Source organism: Sorex fumeus, unplaced genomic scaffold (assembly GCF_029834395.1).
Source record: "Sorex fumeus unplaced genomic scaffold, SorFum_2.1 ptg000006l, whole genome shotgun sequence".
Taxonomy (NCBI): Eukaryota; Metazoa; Chordata; class Mammalia; order Eulipotyphla; family Soricidae; genus Sorex; species Sorex fumeus.
Genome location: NW_026606063.1, coordinates 11,959,877 through 11,980,961, shown reverse-complemented (window position 1 = coordinate 11,980,961; position 21,085 = coordinate 11,959,877). Strand labels below are relative to the sequence as shown.

At 58.8% G+C, this 21,085-nt stretch overlaps 1 protein-coding gene across 1 annotated transcript in view; it reads right to left on the bottom strand.

The window, feature by feature from the left end:
- Positions 1 to 1,174: 1,174 nt before the first annotated feature.
- The window catches only part of DTNB (dystrobrevin beta), a 236,117-nt gene continuing 216,206 nt past the window's right edge, over positions 1,175 to 21,085 (bottom strand). Inside the window, exons 15-19 of the mRNA XM_056124619.1 lie at positions 16,033 to 16,053; positions 6,200 to 6,359; positions 5,409 to 5,498; positions 1,692 to 1,724; positions 1,175 to 1,446 (exon numbers count right to left, since the gene is read on the bottom strand). Coding sequence (XP_055980594.1) covers positions 1,720 to 1,724; positions 5,409 to 5,498; positions 6,200 to 6,359; positions 16,033 to 16,053 — 276 coding nt within the window. The 3' untranslated portion in view covers positions 1,175 to 1,446; positions 1,692 to 1,719. The remainder of the gene's footprint in view (positions 1,447 to 1,691; positions 1,725 to 5,408; positions 5,499 to 6,199; positions 6,360 to 16,032; positions 16,054 to 21,085) is intronic.

Sequence of the window (21,085 nt, the reverse complement as noted above, 5' to 3'; positions counted from 1 at the left end):
AGCTGGGGTCCACCCTCAGCCCCGCCCCCCAGCTCCCCCCCAAGGTACGCAGGAGCTGCAGGCGTCGTCATGGCAACCGCACCTCTGGAGCTGCTCAGCTGCTGTGCAGTGCGGTGGGCTGCGGGGGCACAGGGCTGGGGGAGAAGCAGCCTACAGGGAACCGCCTCCTGCGGGGTTTGCTGGGTTGCCCTCTCCACCCCCCTATCCCCAGGGGTGCTGAGGAGGAGATGGGGGGTTCTGGGGCTGCCTCCCTGGGAGCTCCCGCGTCCCCACAGGCCAACTGCCGTGCCAGGAGCCGAGGGGGTGCAGCTCCATAGGTGTGTGTGGGGTTAGGCTGCGGGCAGCACCCCAGCACCTGAGCTCCCTGCCTGGCACCAGGTGTCCCCCTGTCCCCCTCCACGTGGCTCCCGGAGTGTGGAGGTTCCTTCTCCAAGTGTCCGTCTGGTCTCGGCGCGGACACGTGGGCCCCCAGAGAGGGCTGCCCACTATCCTTCCTGCCCCGTTGGCTGGAGCATCCCAAATCCGCGCTTGCACCTTAGGCCCAGACCCCAGGGCGGGTTGCCCCTCTACTCTCCTCGCCCTCCGCTGCTGCATCAGATGGGGCAACGGGAGGGCGGGGGACCGCTGGGACAGCTCGGGGCTGGGGTCCGGTGCGTGGGTGTGGGGGCTCTCCCTGCTTCCTCACTGCCCTTTAGAAGTACTGATGGCGCTTCGTCACCCAAACTAACAACCCAACTCCTGGGCTCCGGGAGCAGGGTTCGGGACACGGGGGTTCCCGGAACGGGGGTCCCGGGACCAGTTCGGAAGCGGGGATCCCGGGAGTGGGGGTCCTGGAGCAGGGTCCGGGACCAGTCCGGGAGCCGGATCTGGGAGCTGGGGTCCAGGGAGCGGGGATCCTTGGAGCAGGGGTCCCGAAGCCGGGTTTGGGAGCGGGGGTGGGGGTGGGGTTGGGGGTGGGGGGGTGGGGGGTGGGTCCCGGACGCGGCCCCGCGGGGCGGCGCCCTCTGGCGGCGGTGCGCGGCAGTGCAGCGGCGGCGGCGGCGGCGGGGCGCGTCCAGGCCTGTCGGGTTCTGCGCCCCGGAAGCCCCCGCAGCCCCCCGAGAAGCGCAGGCGGCTATTTTTAGCGCTGTGGCCGGGGTGTGAAAGGGCTGTAGAAACGAGCACGGGCTGCTGCTGGTTTTGCACGACGGAGGGAAGAAAACCTGTTGGTGTTTTTAAAGGTCCAAGGCAGGGAGGGGGGCGGGGTTCCCAGCCCGGGGAGCCCGCAAGGCCACCGGGGCGCGCGCGCGCGGGGGCTCCGTGCTGTCCCTTCTCCGGCGTGGAGGCCGGGCCCGAGGGGGCTTCATGCAGGGCTGGGCGCGGGGGCTGCGGGCGCTCGGCGCGTCCCGCTCCCGCGGCGGCGACTCCGGCTCCCGGGCTGCTCGTCCGCGCCGGCTCGCTGCAGGGCTGCGGATGGACACTCGGTTACTGTTGGGCACTGCCCGGGACACCCCCAGCCCCCCCAGCCCCGCGCCCCGCGGGGACCAGGGCGCCTGAAGGGCTCGAGCTGCTTACCCCGGTTTTTAGTTTGGGTGTGTTTTGGGGGAGATTGGGTCACTTTCGGGGGTGGTGCAGGAACCCCCAAAATGCATCCCACCCCGTGGACAGCAGGACACATCCATGTGAGGGTGGGCGGGGACCGGAGTACTCACCTGCGTCTCCTCTCCTCCAGCATTGCCCCTAACCTGTGCAGGACACAAAGGACACGGCGGTCACACGGGGCTGGTCACCTGGATCTTCCCCTGGGCCTGTGGGACTTGCCTGTCCCCCCACCCCTGCGATCTGGGGACAGTAGTGGGGCAGCCGGCAAGGGGGACTGCTGGGACAGGCCCTGAGGTGGGGCAGGAAGCTGCCTCCCGGGGTTTGGTGGCTCCCAGGGTCCCCCCCACCCTCCCGTTCTGAAGGCCCCCGTCAAGTGAGGCTCAGGAGAGCAAGGCTGCATCTCCCGTCTGCTGCCTGGGGGGTGTGGGGTGCAAGGTGGGAAGGGTACCCCTGCAGAAGCATCCCAGCAGGTACCCTCGCAGGAAGAGGCCGGGGCTGGACACCCCTGAGGGTTCCAGCTTGGGAGGAGTGGGGAGGAGAGAGGAGAGGAGGTGAGGGAGGAGAGAGGAAGAGAAGGGAGAGGTGAGAAGGAAGGGGAGAGGAGAGGGGAGAGAAGAGGGAGGTGAGGAGAGGAGTGTGAGAAGGGGAGGGAGGGAGGCAAGAGGGGCAGAGAGAGAAGGGAGAGGACAGAGAGGGAGGAGGAGGGTGAGAAGGGGAGGGAGAGAAGAGGAAGGAGAGCTGGAGAAGAGAGAAGGGGGGAGGAGGGGAGGTGAGAAGGGGAGAGGACAGAAGAGGGAGGAGGTGAGAAGCGGAGAGGAGGGGAGGGAAGCGGGGCTGGGAGAGGAGAGGAGAGAAGAGCTGGAGGACAGTTGAGGACAGGGGAGAAGGGGAGAGGAGGGAAGAGGGAGGAGGTGGGAAGGGGAGAGGGGAGAAGAGGGAAGAGGGAGGAGGTGGGAAGGGAGAGGAGTGGAGGGGAGAGGAGGGGGCGGTCTCAATTCCCCGCCCACAGCAGCCAACACTCCCCACTTAAGGCCCGAGGCTGCTCCCCAGAGCCCAGTGACAGTGCTCACTGCCCAGGTGGCCACTGAGAGGTGAAGGTCCCTCCCTCATGTCCTGTTCTACCAGCACACCCACATGCCAGCACCAGCGTGACCTTCATGGCCTGGGAGGGACACGGCCAAGACCAGCGCGTCTCAGTTGGGGGAGTGAAGCGGAGCAGCCGCGGGCCTGGCGGGGGGGGGGGGGGGGGGCACCAGAGAGGCCAGGGGCTCGGCAGGGACCAGCCCGTCTGGGAGTGGATCCACGGAGGAGCCTCCACAGCCAGCGCCTGGGCCAGGGCCAGCTCCTCTCTCCCCTGCCTGCCTGGGGGACCCTTCCACATGTTTCCAGCCCTGTGGTGTCCTGCTCTCCGGGTGTTCATGGCACACCTGGCCCCCCCGCCCCCCCCGCCCCTGTCTGCGTGTGTGTTGGGGGTGTTGAGGGGTGGGGGGCTTCCTTGATTTCAGTGTCCTCGCTGGCAAACTGCAGATCTCTCTCTCCCTTCCCCCTCTCCCTCCCCTTCTCCCCCCATCTCTCAGCACACAGTGCTCCAGGCACCCCCGGCCCCCGTGAGCTTCCTCTTCCCCTTGCAGCCTCTTCATGGGTCCCTGCTGCTCCCACCCTCCCCCTGCGCACACGTGAAGGCGTCTCAGGTGCCCAGACTGACGGGGAGATGCCCCCCGCCGCCCATTTCACACCCTTCAGTCACGTTCCCCGCATGAGGCCGGGTCCTGGGGCCACCATGTGGCACAAAGAAGGGATGTCTGCTCTGCGGTGTCCATTCCCGAGGGTTCTGTCCCCTGACGTCCATTCCCGATGGTTCTGTCCCCAGTATCCATTCCGGAGGGCCTGTCCGTGGTGTCTGGAGGGTCTGTTCGTGGCGTCTGTTCTGTAGGGTTCTGCCCTGTGGCATCTGCCATGGAGGGTTTTGCCCCACGGTATCCATTCTAGAGGGTTCTGCCCATTGTGTCTGTTCTGGAAGATTCTGTTCTGGAGGGTTTGTCTGTGGTGTCCATTCCAGAGGGTTCTACTGTGTGGCGTCCGTTTACAGAGAGGGTTTGCCTCATGGTGTCTGTTCTGGAGGGTCTGTCCCATGGTGTCCATTCTGGATGATTCTGCCCCATGGCATCTGTTCTGGAGGTTTCTGTCCCATTATATCTCTTCTAGAAGATTCTACACTGTTAGTGTCTGTTCTGGAAGATTCTGCCCTGTGGCATCTATTCTGTAGGGTTTTGCCCCGTGGTGTCGATCATGGAGGGTTTTGCCCCGTGGTGTCCATTCTAGAGGATTCTGCCCAGTGTCTGTTCTGGAAGATTCTACCCTATGGCGTGTGTTCTGGAGGGTTCTGTCCCAGGGTGTCTGTCTCCTGCTGTCTGTCCTGTGGTGTCTGCCCCGTGGCTTCTGTCCTGGAGAGTCTGCCCTGAAGCACGTGTGCGGCATGGTGGCCGTGGCCTCCATCCTGGGTTTGAGACAGGTCCTCAGGCTCCGCCTGTCCGAGCTATGGGCAGCCCTGCTGGCTGCGAGCCTCTAGCCTGTGTGGAGCGTCCTGGGTGCCAGCTGAGGGTCACCTTGCCCTGCTGCCTGGCCTTTATTTCTTCCCGGGACAGGCCAGGGAAGCATCAGCAGGGGTGTCAGCCTGGGGGTCAGGGCGAGAGGGAGTGGTTTTCGTTCAGAGTTGGGGCCAGGTGACGGGGGTGTCCTCTGCACTCAGTCGTGGCCTCTTGTCCTTGCCTGAACCTTCCCCTGCTGTGAAGACGAGGAGGAGGAGGAGGAGGAGGAAGAGAAGGTCCCGAGCATCCGCACGGAGGGCAGTGCTGTGGGATGCAGGCCTCTGGGCTCCAGACTCCCACCTGCCCACTGAGATGGGGGGGGGGGTGGTTAGGCGGTGGGGGGGGTCCCCAGTACAGGCTCCTGGGGCTCAAACCTGCCCTTTGGGGAGCTGCTGTCAAGGTCGCGGTGGGGCGAGGTCCCTCGCGAAGCCGGGAAGCTGGGTGGGCAGCGGGAGAAGGATGCCCCGAAGGTCCTTTTCCCGGGACCCACACACGGGGTTGGCAAGGGGGTTCCCACACAGGCCCGGACCCCCACCCCAGGGAAGGTGAGCAGGAGGGCCGCACGGAGACCACACTGGCCGCTCTCCACTGTGAAGGGCACAAGCCCTGGTGGGGGTGCTGTGCAGGAGAGGCCATGGGGCTTCCAGGACAGGAAGGGGCAAACAGGGCCCAGAGCGGGTGGCATCAGGGGCGGGAGGGGGCCGCAACGCATCCAGGGAGGTGGGTGGGTCCAAAAGGTCAGACCTCAGGCTGGCCAGCACAGCGACAGCCCCTGGCCTTTCTCCCTGGCCTGGTGCTTTCCTCACACCCTGCTCGGCCCTGTGGGGGGCTGCAGAGGCCCCGTGGGGTGCAGAGGCAGTCCATGTGTTGGGGGGCAGCAGCTGCAGGCTTCTCTGGGCTGCCCGTACTCCCCACACCCAGGCTTGGTACCAGAGAGGAATGGGGCCGGGGGGGGGGGGAGGGTCTGTGGAGGCACTGCAGACGGAGGAAGAAGCCGGAGAGCGAGGGCAAAGGAAGTGGCGTGGAGGGCTGGGCCACAGGCTGGGGGCAGAAGCCGCGGGGGGGACAGAAGCCAGAGAGCGTGGAGAGCAGGGACAGTCGGTTCCAGGCATCCAGGAGAGCACGCGGCTGGCAGAGGCTCGGGGTGTCGGCGTCTCTAAGTGCTCAGGATCCCGGGGCCAGCGGCCCCCACGACGGCTGTGGGGGGGGGTCTTGAAGGCGGTGCGCCCAGCGCCTCACCTGAGTGCAGCTCCTTCACCAGAGATGACACAGTGTCGGTGATGGAGTCCGCGGCCACCAGCAGGTCATTGCGGAGGTTCCTCCTCGTACCTGAGGAGAGCGAGAGAGGGCGGGCGCGGTGGGCGTGGTGGGCGCGGGCTGGGCACGGCAGGCCTCTGGGCGCGGGGCAGGCGGTGGGATCCCCAGGGAGTCTCCTTCTCCCTCCTCGGCGCTCCCCCCGCCAGGCGGTCCAGAGGGGATCCCGAGGGAGCCCTGCTCCTCCCCCCAAGACTGGGGGGACCCCCCCCACCCCTGCTCTGGAAGCTGCTGCCTGGGGCCTCCAGGAGATAGAGGAAGCCTTCAGCAGGGTCCGGGGGGGGGGGTCATCATCTCTTCCTCCTCCTCTTGCTCCTCCTCCTCCTCTTCCTCCTCCACCTCCTCCTCCCCTCCTTACTCCAGCAATGCTGGAGCTGAGCACAGGCCTCTGGGCCTTCCAGTCCCTCCCCTGCAGGTGAAGCCCAAACCCCCAAACAGGCTCCCTCCTCCGCTCAGTGGCCTCTGGTTATTTTTGGTTTGGGGGCCACACTCAGTGGTGCTTGGGGGGCGGGGTCACGCCCGGTGGTGCTAAGGATCGAACCTGGTTGGCCACCAGAGCCAACTAGTAACAAAGTGGCCAGCACAGGCTAGTTCACGCTGGCAGCGGGTCCGGCCCTACAGAGCCGCGTGTGCGGACGAAATCGCCTCTTAAGGACGCTCGCCCCCCCCTCCCCGAACCCCTCAACAGCCCGTCCGATGCAGCCCCCCACACTCACCTTGTGCAAAGGCCTCTTGCACGTCCCCCCCGATTCCGCCCAGGGGCTCTTGCGGACAGTGGGTCGGGGTGGAGCCGGCTGAGGCCGAGCGGACGGGCATGGGCATGGTGCGGCCGCCTCCATGAGTGGGTGACACGGGCGGTGATGCCGTGGCCTGGGCCTGGGGGGAGAGAGAGGGGGGTCATCAGTGCGGGAGAGGAAACGCTTTTGTCTCAGTCCTACGGGCAGTGGCCCTGGGTGCCCCGTCCTGTGGGATGAGTGAGTCATGTCGCAGGGAGGCCTTGTGGGTAATGGGGCCAGCAGGGGCACAACCCCTCCCATCCGTCTGCAAACACTTCTGTAGCCATTTCTGTTTTATTCTCATGACGCACGAGTGGGAGGGGCTTGTGCCAGGCCTCCCCACAGCCCCCACTCCCCACATCCCGGCAGAAGAGCCAGCACGGAGGAAGGGAGTTTGGGTGATGTTCCACACGGTCAGTGGGCGAGGCTTGGGCCAGGCCAGTGGCCTGCACCTGGCAACCCAGAGCACATGTCGGGCCCAGCTGCAGGTGCTGGCTGACACCCAGCGGGGCTTGGTGGCATTCTTGGGGACACGGTGAGAAGGGACAGGAGGTCAGTGGAAACGAGTTTCCCTGTGCTGCTCTGGTAGGGGTCATGGGTCAAGGACAGGCAGCAGGGGCCAGGGGTAGGGGTCAGAAGGCAGGAGACCAGCACCAATATGGAAAAGCCACTGAGCCACTGGGGGGAAACCACAAGGAATCACGGACACGCTAAGACGTCAACATGCATCATACACCAGGAACTCTCAGCAGCCAAGGACCAAATGATCAGTCTGACTTTCAGATGGGCAGGGGATGGAACAGACATTTTCACCAAGAGCATGTGGACCAGTGGCCAAGAGATGCAGGAGGCGGCATCCAACCTCCCCACTCGCAAAAACCACAGGGAGACACCAGGTCTTCATGGCAGAGAGCAGTGCTGCCTGTGCGGGGACGCCTGGGGGCGAGGGAGCCCCCAGACACCACAGGGGGCGGTGGGTTGCCACAGCCACTGAGTAGAGCAGCTCGGGGGCTTCTCAAGAAACTGAAAATGTTCCCGCCGACCTGACAACTGCACTCTGGGGACGGATCTGAAGAAAACGCAGACACTGACTGCCAGTGACACCGGCATGCTGAGACCGGAAACAATGAAAGTGACCATGTATTAGTGCTCTATGTCACTGATACTTCAATAAAGCTGCAATGAGAACAGGGAGAATTCTTCAGTGAGTGACATGAAGACGCAAAATGGCCCAAGGCTCAAGCTGACATTTCACCAAAGAGGACAATGGGTCAAGCATCACATGCAGGTGGCCCGCCCTATCACGGGGAGAGGATGCACCCCACACGCCACTCACGACCGGCCCCACCCCCACGGCGGGCGTGGGTGTGGGACTAGGCCTGTGAAGGGCATGGCCACCTGCTCTAGAAAACTCCTCCGCACTTTCTAGAATGTTCCACATCAACTGACCCCAGGCCTCAACCGATACCCAGGAGAAACTAAAACACACACACCCTGAACTGCGCACAAATGTCCATTAGAAAGAGAGAGACCAGGCGTGGGGCGTGGGGAAGCACACTGGGGAACAACAGAATGCCCAAACGGGGTTGATCAGCTGTGACATACGGTGGTTTTCTACTTTTAGAATAATTCTCTATGGACAATTTAACATGCTATTTAGCATGTAGTCTCTTCTGTTTTTTTTTTTTTTAATTTGTGGTTATAAGTAACTTAATCAGATTCTGTATCTTCTCTTTAAAAAAAATTGTCCCATTTTGGCTAAATAGCATTGCCACTTAGGAATACAGTATTGATATTAATGGGGTCATCAGATGGCTCATCACGACAGGGAAACCTCCCTCTGGGTCTCTGTACTGCCTCTCCTTGCTCTGAGGGCTCACTCTAAGGGAGAGGGAGTGAGTAATGGAGTGGAGGGTTCACTGCAGCGTGGAAGGGGCACGTGGGCCAGCAGGGTACAGGGCAGACGTCCCTCCCTCAGACAAGCAGGGCGGTGGGAGGGAGCAGAAGGCACAGGCGTTGTGGAGGGCCCGGGAGCCAGTCCAGGGGGTGGACGGTGCAGCGGCCAGAAAGCCAGAGCACATCCTGGTGCTGATCAGCAGGACGACGGGGTGGCCAAGACTGGGCTGGGCAGCCTGACGGCAAGGCCCAGGGCTCAGCAGGGGAACCTGTGCTCAGGCACCTGCAGGACGGAGGGTCCCTGTGCTCTGCCCCCCAGAGCACTGCCACCACCGGGCAGCCAGGCACCCAGAAGGGCCAGGTAGTGCAGAAAGGAGGCGAGGGGGACTCAAACACCCAGGCTCAGTGCCACCCAGATGGTGGGTGAGCACTTCCGGGGACAGTCGGTCCAGCTGGATAAACTTATCATGATGGCGGCTGTGAGTCCAGTGCGAAGTCTCCACACTCAACCCTGCTCCCACACTCAGCTGCCATGAATCACCCTCCTGCCCCCAATCATGCCCAATCACAATCACACTCAACCCCATTCCCACACTCAACCTCTATCAATCACTCTCCCATCCCCCCAATCACACCTAGTCACATTCAATCACACGCCCATGCTTTATCATGCTCAATCATTCCAAGTCACACTACCACACTATCAAGCTTAATCTCGCTCCCAGGCCCTATCACACTCAGTCATGCTCTACAATACCCCCATGTTCCATCACACTCAGACATGCTCTATCATACTTTCGTGCTCTTCACATTTAATCACGCTCTATCACAGCCTGCACTCTATCACATGCAATCACACTCTATCACACACAATCATGCTCTATCACTCAATCATGCTCTGTACATGCAATCACGCTCTATCACATGCAATCATGGTATCACTCAATCATGCTCTATCACACCCAATCACACTATCACATGCAATCATGCTCTATCACATGTAATCATGCTATCACGCCCAATCATGCTCTATCACACCCAATCATGCTCTATCACATGCAATCACGCTCTATCACAATCAATCACGCTCTATCACACACAATCATGCTCTATCACATCCAATCACACTATCACATGCAATCATGCTCTATCACTCTCAATCATGTCAGAGGTCTTTCCCCTCTGACAGGAAGCAGCCAGCCCTATCTCTCAATCATGCTCTATCATCCCCGGACTCTATCACTCTCCTGCACTCCATGGGCTCTTCCTTGCCGAGGCTGAGGAGGGGGCCAGAGCTGCCAGGTCTGAGGAACAGTCTGCATTACAGCACAGGCCCATGGACATTTGCGAATATCCGAACAGGAAAATGATGCTGGGGGAGAAGGGCTGGCAGACCGCACGCAGCGAGAACTCTGCAATCAGGCTGCAACCTGATGCCCAGCAGCGGCCTGGAACGAGCCGGGCCTTCTGCCCAGCGCAGGCCTCGGAGGCGAGGAAACGCAGGCTCCCAAAGCTGCCTCTGCTGTGGGCTGTGAGGCTGCAGAGCTGAGTGTGCTGGGAGGGCCCGGTCTCCCCACAAGCTCAGCCGCCGGCCCCAGGCGCGGGCACTGTGCTGTGGCCCCCAGAAGAAAAGGAGGACGGAGTGCGGGGTCCAATGCTGGCAGGCACCGTGATGGGCTGGAGAGGCCCAAGGTGACCAGCCGGGATGTGCCCAGTTCAGCAGGCTCAGGCTGTGGGCTCAGCAGGGTCCATCTGGAAGAGGACCACAGGCGCAAGGGACGCCAACCGGGGCAGCATGGCCGGCCATGTGTTTTCCGTGTCCAGAGGGCCTGCGGTCTCTCTGTCCTGTGGTCCCTCCGTCCACCCCCTCCAGGCTGTGTGACCGGCTCTGCCTTGCCCCCCTGGCTCCGTGGCCCCTTCTTCTGGCCTCCCTGAGCTGCTTCCTCAGGACCTGCTTTTCTGGCCGCAGCCTGACCTCCCCTCATGGCATCTTCCCTGTGCTGATCACACAAAAACACAGGATACAGACATGTGAGGTGACAAGGCGGCATCTCAGCTTACGGGTCTTTCCCCTCTGACAGGAAGCAGCCAGCCCCCACGGGGGCTGTAAATCCAATCATCACTGGGAGAGCTTTTAGCAGGACACTCACTCCAACGATATGATGCAACCGACACTGACCCCGTCCCAGCGGGGCTGAGGTAGCAAATGTTTGTTGTGAGTCGGGCAACTGAGATGTCACTCTGGAGCTGGGGACTCGTGTGGGCTCTAATGAAACCATCGACCCATCAGTCTGCCCCATGAGACGCTGCGGGGGACCCTTGGACCCATGATGCACGGAGCGGCTGAGCCTTGACACAACTGTGAGCCCCAGGAGACCCCCGACCTCTTGTGAGGTCCCCGAGATGAAAGGTCCCTGGTTGAGGAAGCTGCGGGTTACATACTTGGTTTTGGGATGAGGGGTGACGTAGCTACCAGTACCCCGTGATTTGGTAGGCCCATGGGGAAGACTCTTGAGAAGGAGATGGAGGTGGGTTTTAGGGTTGGAGGGGTTTTGGTTTGGTTGGTTTTGTTTTGTAGGTCACACCGGTGATGCTAAAAAGCCACTCCACAGGTCCTCTCGGAGAGGAGACAGATGAGAGGAGAGTAGATGGAGCCTGAGGCCTGGCGGCTCAGTCCTGACTGAGGAGGCTCTGCAGCCGTGTGGTGGGGACGGTGTCCTGGGGTGCCCACTGCTGGCATGGGGTGCAGCCTGAAGGGCAGGACGGGGGTCGGGAGACCAGGACTTTGCCCGGACCTCGGTGCTCTCACAGGTGAAGCCTCTGAGGCGCTGTGCGGGGAGAAGATTCGATGCACGTGTTCTGCGTGTCAGGCGCCCGGTACTTGGGCTCTTCACCCCTCGCAGCCTCTCGGGGGGTTACAGGAAACATAGCATGGGAGGACCTGTGCTCGGCATCCTGAGGTCCGCCACATAAGGGTTGTGCATGGCTGGTCGTTGCTGCTGTTGTCATCATGATGCCGGCCATAAGGGCCAGTGACATGTGTGCCATGCTTGGGGCGTGTCTGTGAGACCCACGCTCTCTGGGACAGGCCCCGTGGGGAAGCGAGTTTGTGGGAGCTGGCCCCGGGCAATGGGGGTGTCTGAGCAAGAGCTCAATGGACGGGGGTCTTCGCTCCTGAATCAGCACAAGTCAGGAAAGTGCTCACCGTGGCCGGGCCCATGGGCTAGGAACGCTCACATTCCCCAGGGCCTCAGGTACATTCTGTGTAGGGTTGGGCCCAGACCCCCACTTTCCCTCTGTCGGTTAGGAGAGAGCAAGGCACAGGGGGAGGTGAAGCACAGGGAGGTCACAGGGCTGGCCGAAGGGGACGCTGCTCAGGCTATGCCGTTCAGTGCATTCAGACCCAGACGGGCCTCCCCTCCATAGCTGGGACCATCGCCCTATGTTCCCTGTTCAGTCGAGTCAGCGAGAGGATGTTTTATTTCCCCAGATTTTCCTGAGGCTCAAAAACCAACGAGTATGGAGCCGGAGCGATAGTACAGCGGGTAGGGCGTTTGCCTCGCATGTGGTCAACCCGGGTTCAATCCCCGGCACCCGGCATCCCATATGGTCCCCTGAGCCCACCAGGAGTGATTCCTGAGTGCAGAGCCAGGAATAATCCCTGAGTATCACTGGGTGTGGCTCCAAAACAAAACAAAGAGTAAGTGGGAACTGGGTCACAGAGATAGTACCGCTCGTAAGGTGCTCATTCTGCACGTGGCTGCCCCAGATTTCATCCTGGTACCACCTACAAGACCCTGAGCGCCACCAGGAGCGATCCCTGAGCACAGAGCTGGGAGGAAGCCCTGAGCATCACCGGTGTGACCTATAAAACAAAACCAACCAAACCCAAACCCCTCCAAGAACCCAAAAGCCCTTTAGGCGTCCCTGTGAGGGCTGGGTGCCGCCAGCCCGGCTCTGCTGCACTTCAGCTGGGAAGACCCTCTGAGGGCAGGGAGACCCTCTGAGGCAGGCAGGGAGGGTGTTTCTCAGGGACTCAGGAGGAGTTTTCCTCACTGCCTGACATCTAGTTAGCAGAGAGGACATCACAGCCCGTGGGGTGGGGGGCAGTGTGGGTGCAGGGCAGGAAGCCCCTGGGCTTATCTGGCACTGATGGCACTGATGGAGTTGGGGACGCAGACATACCCCCCAAGTTCTTTTCCTTCATGGTCTTGCAGATGTCCGAGGGGTTCGAGAGGTGTTAAATCCAAATACCTAATTTGATTGTTGTGTATTGATGGGAAGGGTGTGCCCAAACAGTGCTCAGACGCTTGGGGACAACTCTTGGTGACTGAGCAGAGGCATTGTGTATGTGTGTGTGTGTGTGTGTGTGTGTGTGTGCGTGTGTGCGTGTACATGTGTTTGTGTGTGTGTTCTGTGGGCCAGGAGGCTGTGCTGGCTAATGTTTGGTTCTGGCAGAGGGCCAGGGCGTGCTGGGGACCTGCACAGGGCGTGTTGGGTCCCTACGTGGACGGGACCTCTTGGATGACAGAGCTTTCCCGGAGCCCCACTGCAGACCTGCACCCGCTGCTCCCCTGGCACATGCCTGTCTTGGGGTCATCTATGACTCAAGTTCTCTGGAGGAGGGGGTGATCCCATTCCCGGGGCGGGGGTCACTTGGATGATTCAGGGGGGCAGTAGCAGCTTCAGGTTCAACTGGAGGACTTTTTTTTTGGTCTGTTTATAGAAGGTCCATTTCCAGAGCAGTGTTGAAGGATATTATTTTTTTGGATAGGGGCCAGCAGGCACAAAAGGTTTGAGACCCCCCGATCTGAAGTTGTAGTTTCTGAAGCCTGATTCTGACATGCATGTAAAAGGCAACAGTCAGGTGGAAAAACGTTCAAAGCAACACCATTCTCCCGAATACAGGAGCCCTGACCCAAGCGTGCCCACTCTGCCCTGTGAGGGGCCAGCACTGATGTTTGTGGGACAGTGGCTCCCCAGGGAACAGCGCCTGCGAAGCTCCCAGGATGAGTCTGGACCTGGACCCTCCCGGCAGATGAGGCTCGGGGTGCTGGTGAGACCCGGGCTGGGGGGCACCAGTGCTGGACACAACACGTCCAGCCGTGCCTCTCTAAAACAAAGGCACAACCCGGAGACACATTTCTGGCCGTGCAGAGCCGCAAATAACCGGGCAAGGCTTGAGGTCTTTTCAGATGATACAAGTCAGTCGAGAGACCCTACCTTTAGAGCTGGTCTGTTTTCAAAACAGAGAGGAAACAATTTTATTCTAGCTAATTGGCATCTGTTCTTAGAAACAGTAATGGAATAATGTTTGCTTTGCGTTTCTGTTGAGTAAACACTATTTTTTTTTTTTTGCTCCTGGTTTCAGGCCACACCCAGCAGTGCCTTTGAGGGGCTACTCTCAGCTTGGTGTTGGGGGCTGTTTGAGGTTTGGGCTGGGGCTCAAACTTGGGTTCTCCTGCCTTCAGAGCACGTGCTCCCACCTGCCTGCTGAGTGCTCCCTCTCTTTACCTCTCCCTCTTTATTTCTCTCCCTCTCTCACCTCTCCCTCTCTCCCCCTCTCTCCCTCTCCCTGGCTGGCCCTAAACTTTGTTTTCCTGCTTCCTTTTTATAAATGACACTTCTGAGTCACCATTCAGTCTCCTGAATGGGTCGACCTTCTAGACTTTCAGCACATGGAGCAAAATTTCTGCTGCTGCTCAAACCGGCTCCGCTCCCCGGCATCCACGCACACGTGAAGTGCTACTGTACCCAAATAAAAATCACGTAGATTTGGCGGGTGCCTGTTTTCCTCCAGCAGCTACAGAGGCTCTGCCGTGTGGCAGGCCTGGACGGCAGCTGGGCCCGAGGCAGCGGGAAGCAGGTGAACCCCTTTAACTGCGGCCTGATGAGGAGCATGTGGGCCTGACTCCCCCCTCCCCCCCCCGGCCGATACCATCTCATTCCCGAGCCTGTTAAACGGCAGGGTGGACCGTGTGCCAGTCTCTCCGTGAGGCCTTATCCGAAACAGCCGGGCAGTTCTGCCCTTGGTTATAACCCTTGGATCTAAGAGAAGCAGAGGAGAGAAGGGGAGAAAGACAGGAAACTCCCAGTGGGGGTCCCAATGCCAGTCAAGGTGCTGGCATGGGCAGAGGCGGCAGGCAGCCAGCTGAAAACTTTCACAGTCACAGTCCTGACTCTTCTTTCAACTTCCTCCACTGCCAAAATAATGCCCTGGATTGCCATGTAAAATTGTTTCCCAAAGAGGAAAGAAGCAAGGAGGAGGATTCACAGACAGAGATGGTGTCGGGAAGCACAAAACACACACACACACACCCCTCTCCCTCCCTTCCCCGGGCAGTTACTCTTGGCTATGCAGAGATGGTTTGGGGAAACACACACACACACACACACACACACACACACACACACACACACCCTACCTCTCTCCCTTCACACACACACACACACACACACACACACATACACACACCCCTCTCCCTCCCTTCCCCGGGCAGTTACTCTTGGCTATGCAGAGATGGTTTGGGGACACACACACACACACACACACACACACACACACACACACACCCTACCTCTCTCCCTTCACACACACACACACCCACACACACACACACACACCCTACCTCTCTCCCTTCACACACACACACACACACACACACACACACACACACACACACATCCTACCTCTCTCCCTTCCCCACCCAGGCAGTTACTCTTGGCTATGCACTCAGGAATCACTACTAGCACTGCTTAGGGGACCATGTGGGGTCCTGGGGACTGAACCGGGGTTGGCTGTATGCAGGCAAGCGCCCTACCTGCTGTATCATCTCTCCAGCCCCACTGTTCAGCTTTCTTTTTGGTTTATGGGCCACATCTCGCCCCCCCAAAAAGAATAAAAACGAAAATAAAAGATAAACCAAGACAATCTGCTTGAGGGCTGGAGAGGTAGTACAGCGCTCAAAGCGCTAGTCTTGAATAGTCAACACTATTTTGATTTCTGATACTGCATAAGGTCCCCCCACGCACTGCCAGGACTGACCCCTGTGCAAAGAGCTGGGAGCAAGCCCTGAGCACACTGCCTGATGTGACCCAAACCCTCTCTCTGGAACTCCCCTTCAAAAATCCACTTTAGTTTATGTAGAAAAAAAGTGCATTGAAAATCCTACCATGCTATAGGGTATTACTATTATATACACTGCTATAGATGCACGTATTATAAATGGTGCCACTGCATATCACTATATACTATCACATGATATTGGTAACAAACGCCGTTACTATTGTTGGTGGGTCCTGAGTGGATGTTCTCCTGCAACTCAGCGGCTCTCAGGGAAGATAAAAACTGGCACAGAGCCCTCCCCCGCCAACTGGGTGCAGTGCAGCTTGGGCCCTGATGGCCTACCAATGCGGCTGCCTGCCTACACTAGCGGTCACTTCCGGGAGTTGGTTCTGTGGAGAAGGTGAAGGAGCCTGCTCCAGCCTGAAGCAGGACCAGAACCACTTGTCTCTGTACAGAGTAGTCCCGAGCATCACTAAGACTGAGGTCGCCCTCACCCAGGAGTTGAACACTCAAACACAAAGCAACAAGGGGGCACTGGGGCAGGAGAGGTGACACCTAAGGGGGCTGGGATCTGTATTGGGGTCATGCATACAGCACAGACACATGGGCAGAGTCAACGAGCTCTGGATTCATGCAAGAACACACACTCCTGTGCCCACACGGCCCCATGGCCGGGCGGTTGGGCAGGGCCAGTTCTGTGCAGACCGTCCTGTGCGGGGAGGGGAGGAACTGTCCCTAAATTCGTCTCTGAACTCGAGAAAGAGAAGAGCATGCAGGAGGGAGAGGAGGAGCGAGGGTGAAGCTCACTTACTGCCTGCTTTTGCTCTTCCTCCTAGAGGCGGTTGAAGGCAGAGAGAGAGAGAGAAAAAAAGGCAGAGAGAAAAAGGAGAGAAGTTAGTGCTCATCACCACGGACATCTGGCATGAGACGACAGGAAGAATAGCCGAGCGTGCCAGGCCTGTGAGCTTCCACAAGGCCCGAGCCACCATCCGCTGCACAGGCCCACAGCAGGCTCGGTGCCATCCACTCCTTAAACGTGGTCCTGACAGTCATAGGATGAACTTGGAATCGGCTATTCCAACTTCCTCATCTGCAGACCCAGAGGCCAGAATGCCTGATGCACACCAGGTCACGGGACCATCGGATAGAACCACTGCCTCACTACGCGCCCCCTTCCTCCCCTCAACCCCCCCATTGCCAATCCTCTGGCCCCGGGGGGCTCGCACACAGCCCTCACACCAGCAGGACCTGGGGGCTTGGGAATGCACCGCACTGTCCTGCACTGTCTTCCTGTTGTTCATTAGTTTGCTCGAGCAGGCACCAGTAACGTCTCACAACAAATTGTGAGATTTGTTGTTACTGTTTTTGGCATATCGAATACGTCATGGGGAGCTTGCTAAGCTTTGCCGTGTGGGCGAGATACTCTAGGTAGCTTGCCGGACTCTCCAAGAGGGGCGGAGGAATTGAACCCAGGTTGGCTGCGTGCAAGGCAAACGACCTACGGGCTGTGCTATCGCTCCAGCCCAGGGGCTTGGGAATAAAGGGATCAAAACGTGCAGGGTGGGGCCTGTCTGGGGTTCTGGTTTTACTGCCACAACCCGTGAAACTCAGGCATCGCTCTCGGCTGTGCTGGGGAGACTGGATGGGATGCTGGGAATTGAACCTGGCTTGGCCGTCTGCAGGCCAGTGCCGATCCACTGGGCAATGGCTCCAGCCTCTGTCTGGCTTTCTGATGGGCCCTGGCGCTGAGACCTTCTGACCAATCTGGAATGTTCTGGCAGCCAGGGTTCCGCTTGCCGGCAGACCCACTTTCTCCTCTGGCATGTGTGACTTAGGAGAGCCCCTATGTCCCCTGGTCCCCCAATGTACTGGACACTGCTGTAGGGAGGCCGAGAGGGGACTGTGGCCGCTTCTCAGGCATGCACGAGGAGCCACAGAGGGAGGTGAGGGCCTGGCAGTTGGGTGCAAGCAGCCACTCCACTGCCTGTCTTGAGCAGCGGGCCCACAGGTGTTCTGGGCGGGTGTGGGACAGCGGGAATCCCAGCCGAGCTTCCCCTCAGGGCCCAGCACGGGGTCTGCACAGCCTCGAGGAGGTGGGTGGGCGTCCTGTATTTTTTTGGCGGGGAGGGGTCACGCCTGGCGACGCACAGGGGTTACTCCTGGCTCTGCACTCAGGAATCACCCTTGGCAGTGCTCAAGGGGACCATATGGGATGCTGGGGATTGAACCCGGGTTGGCCACATGCAAGGCAAGTGCCCTCCCTGCTGTGCTATTGCTCCAGCCTGGTTCTGTGTTTCTGCACACAGCTCCAGTCAGGAGCTCGGCAGGTGGGCTGGGGGCTCCGTCCCTAGCCGGGCTTCCCTGGGGAGCAAAATGCTTTTCTTTCATTTACCAGGCAGGCCAGTCAGAGACTGAAACTATTTATTTATTTTTTTAAAATTTTTTTTTTTTTTAGAGACTGAAACTATTTAAAGGTGTTTTACTGCCACGTGTCCGAGGGACTCTGAGCTGATGGGAGGACTGGTGAATCCCACAGGCTCAAACTTGGTCCAGAGGCCAGTAATCACCTCTTAGCTCGCTCTCCCAGGGACGGGCCCTGAGCTGGCCTGTGCAGGGCAAGAGACTTAAGCCCTACATCCTTCCCAGCCCTGCAGGCAGTTTCTCAGATACCTGCCAGTCTCGTGGGTTTTCTGTGGGTTTGGTGCTGGAGGTCCCGGGATTTGGGTTCGGGAACAATGGGTCACTTCAGAAGGGGGCAATTCAAGCGGGCACAGCTGGTGACCTGCTAGGAACAGGCCGTGGGAAGACACGAAGCCGTCACGTGGCTCAGGGGCCCCTGCGTCATATCAGGATGGGGAGCAGCAGAGAGGGACAGGTTTCCCCCATGGAACCTGGCGTCCTCCCGCCTGTCCGCCCGGGGGTGGGAAAGGGGACTCCGGCGAGGGATCCCTGAGGAGGTGCCGCCTGACGGGACACTCAGGAACCTCTGCAGCTCCTCGGCGTGGTCCATCAGCACTGACCCGTGGGGAGTCACCAGAGCTGGCCTGGCTCTGAGGGCAGCGCAGTGTTGGCTCTGATGTGCACGGCGGGAACGGCACAGTAGGCTCCCGCTACTGGCCGCAGGTCTGGCCAGGTGACCAAGGCCTCGGCTACCGGGTGGCCTGCATGTAAATGCCTCCACTTTGCCCCACTGCCCACGATGCTGAAACTCCACACTGCAGACCTCACCTGGGAAACGTGTCAGAAGCGAATGAGGTAGATGCATGCTGGGAACAAGATTTAGAAACTGCGGGGTCGGTCGGAGTGATGGGACAGCGGGTAGGGCACTTGCCTACACGCGTCTGACCTGCCTTCGATCCTTGGCGCCCCGTGAGGTCCTCTGAGCCCAGCAGGAGTGATCCCTGACTGCTGAGCCAGGAGTCAGCCCTGAGCACCTCCAGGGGTGGCCCCCAAACAAAAACAAACAAAAAATGAAACTGAAATAGCAACACACGATCACATCTACATTGAATATGATCAGCCAGAAGCAGCCCTGGGGTACCACTGGGTGTGAGGCCCCAAAAGCAAAACAGAAGGAGGTGGAGGCAGAGGTTATCCACACCCTCATTAGTCAGGGTGAAGAGTGTGAGGAAAGGTCTGGACAGAACACGGGTCCTTAGTGCCAGTCTATTATGTCAGTGAATTGGTGTCATAGGAAAATAACAGAAGGTCCCCTCTTCTCTGGGGAGAGCCTTCACTTGACAAGGGATAGACCCTGTTGACCCCTGTGTGTATGCCAAATATCTAAACTTGACAGGATGAACTCGGTGTTTGTAAAAGTAAATGCCTGATTAACTGGTACCCTGCCCTATTCCAAAAGAGCATTTTGTTTTCTTTCCAGAAAGAATGAATAAACAATGGTGAGAGTTAGTGGAAATGCTTCTTTATCACTTGGTCAGATAAACAATAAAACAATATTTCATGAATGAAGGAACTCACTGTGAAATGGAAATTTACTGTGCGGTGTATTTTAATTTATGAGTATCCTGCACCCCGTGGCTTGATTGTCCATTTGACTAACTGCTTACAGCTGTTCAGGGAGAGCGTTAAACTCTAGCAGACATCAACAAAAGCAGGGCAGTCCTTTGAAATTAAAATGAGGGTTCTAGAGGGAACTTTTATTCCGGGTTGGTAAATACACTTTTAATAGCAGGAAAACATCTTTGAAATTGTAATAAAATGATTCCTATGGATGATCTCTGAGGAGTGACTTCAACCCACAAATTAAGGTGATGTTTTCAGAAGCGAGATGGAAAGGCAGGAGATTGAGCTGTGAATTCTCATCGCCAGATAAAAACACAACATTCCTGATCTGTGTTAGGAAATTCTTCCTCCCTATCCCCCTGCCCCTCTGGCCTCAGCCTGGCAGATGGGTGAATGATAAGGCCTTCTAGAATCCGGCAGAAGGGGGAGGGGACCCCCACAAACCAGAGCCACTGGGTCTGGCCTGGCTAGCTGAGAGTCATCAGCTGACCCATGAGCACCTCAGACTGTAGGATTTGAGTTCCTGGCAGTGACTCATCCACCCGTGGCCCTTGAGAGTAGGGGCCACTGGTACACTATGGGGCCATGGTAATGCGTGGGGTTCTGGGCTAAGGACTCTCAGGAGCCATGAGACACACAGTGGTGCTTTGGGGAAATGTGTCTGACTTCCCCTGGGTTTGCATAAGCCTCTAACTTTTCGCAAAAATCACCCTGGGGTACCTTCGCGGGCTAAGTCTGGGTAATGTTTGAGAGCAGCTCAAGAAGGGAGTCTGGCCCAACCCTTCTTGTTTCTGGTCCTCCTGGTGGGTTAATCAGCCCCTCGGTGGCAGGGCCCTCACAGCCCTGCACAGGCCATAGTTCCCACCCTCAGTGTGTGTGTGTTGGGTGCTGGCCTTCTGAGCTGTACTGGACCATGATTTAGACAGAGTATGCCAGATGGCATGCAAAAGGTTTTCTTTTCTTTTTTTTTTTTTCTTTTTGGGTTATACCCGGCAACGCTCAGAGGTTACTCCTGGCTCTGCACTCAGGAGTTACTCCTGGCAGTACTCGGGGTCCCATATGGGATGCTGGAAATTGAACCCGGGTTGGCCGCGTGCAAGACAAATGCCCTACCCGCGGTGCTATCACTCCAGCCCTTCAAGAAGTTTTCTTTAAACAAGATCCATTTACACAGGCAATGTTCTCAGGGGGCCTGGGAATGTGGTCAGGGAAGGAGCACCTGCCTGTGTGTGTGAAGTGAGGCCCTGGCTCGATCCTGAACACTCATATTTCTCTCTCCTCTCCCTTTCCCACTCCACTTCTCTTTCTGTGTCCAGGTAAAAAAACAGCCCAAACACCTAGGACCAGAGCTACAGAGCTACTCAGCTCAAAGTCCATGTTGCTAGCACCACTGGCTTCTTTCTGAGGAGAGGACGGCTGGCAGCGGGACTGAGGGGCGCCCTCCCTCCACGCTCTCTCTGTGGTGCCCACCGCTGCCTGGGTGTCTTCACTACCTTCGTGTGCGTCTTTCCTGTCCCCTCTTTTGAACGTGTCCTACATGTTTTCCTAAATGATTCTATTCGCTCTGATGCCTTTCCTTGACTTGGGGTGCCCCCCCTTCAGCCTGGCGTGGAGACCCCTGCCCATTCTAGGATGGCCCCCAGGCTGCTGACTCCAGGACTGGGGGTGGGTCACAGTCTGGACGGAGACCAGGGAACCCACAGTACACCGTGCTCCGGCCCTGCTGGGCAAACGCGCCCTCCAGGGCCAGTGAGACGGTCCTGTTCAGTGGTTTCCCACGGTGGCAGAAAGCGGTGGGTCCGAGGACGCTGCATGGGGAGCACCCGATGAAACTGAAACAG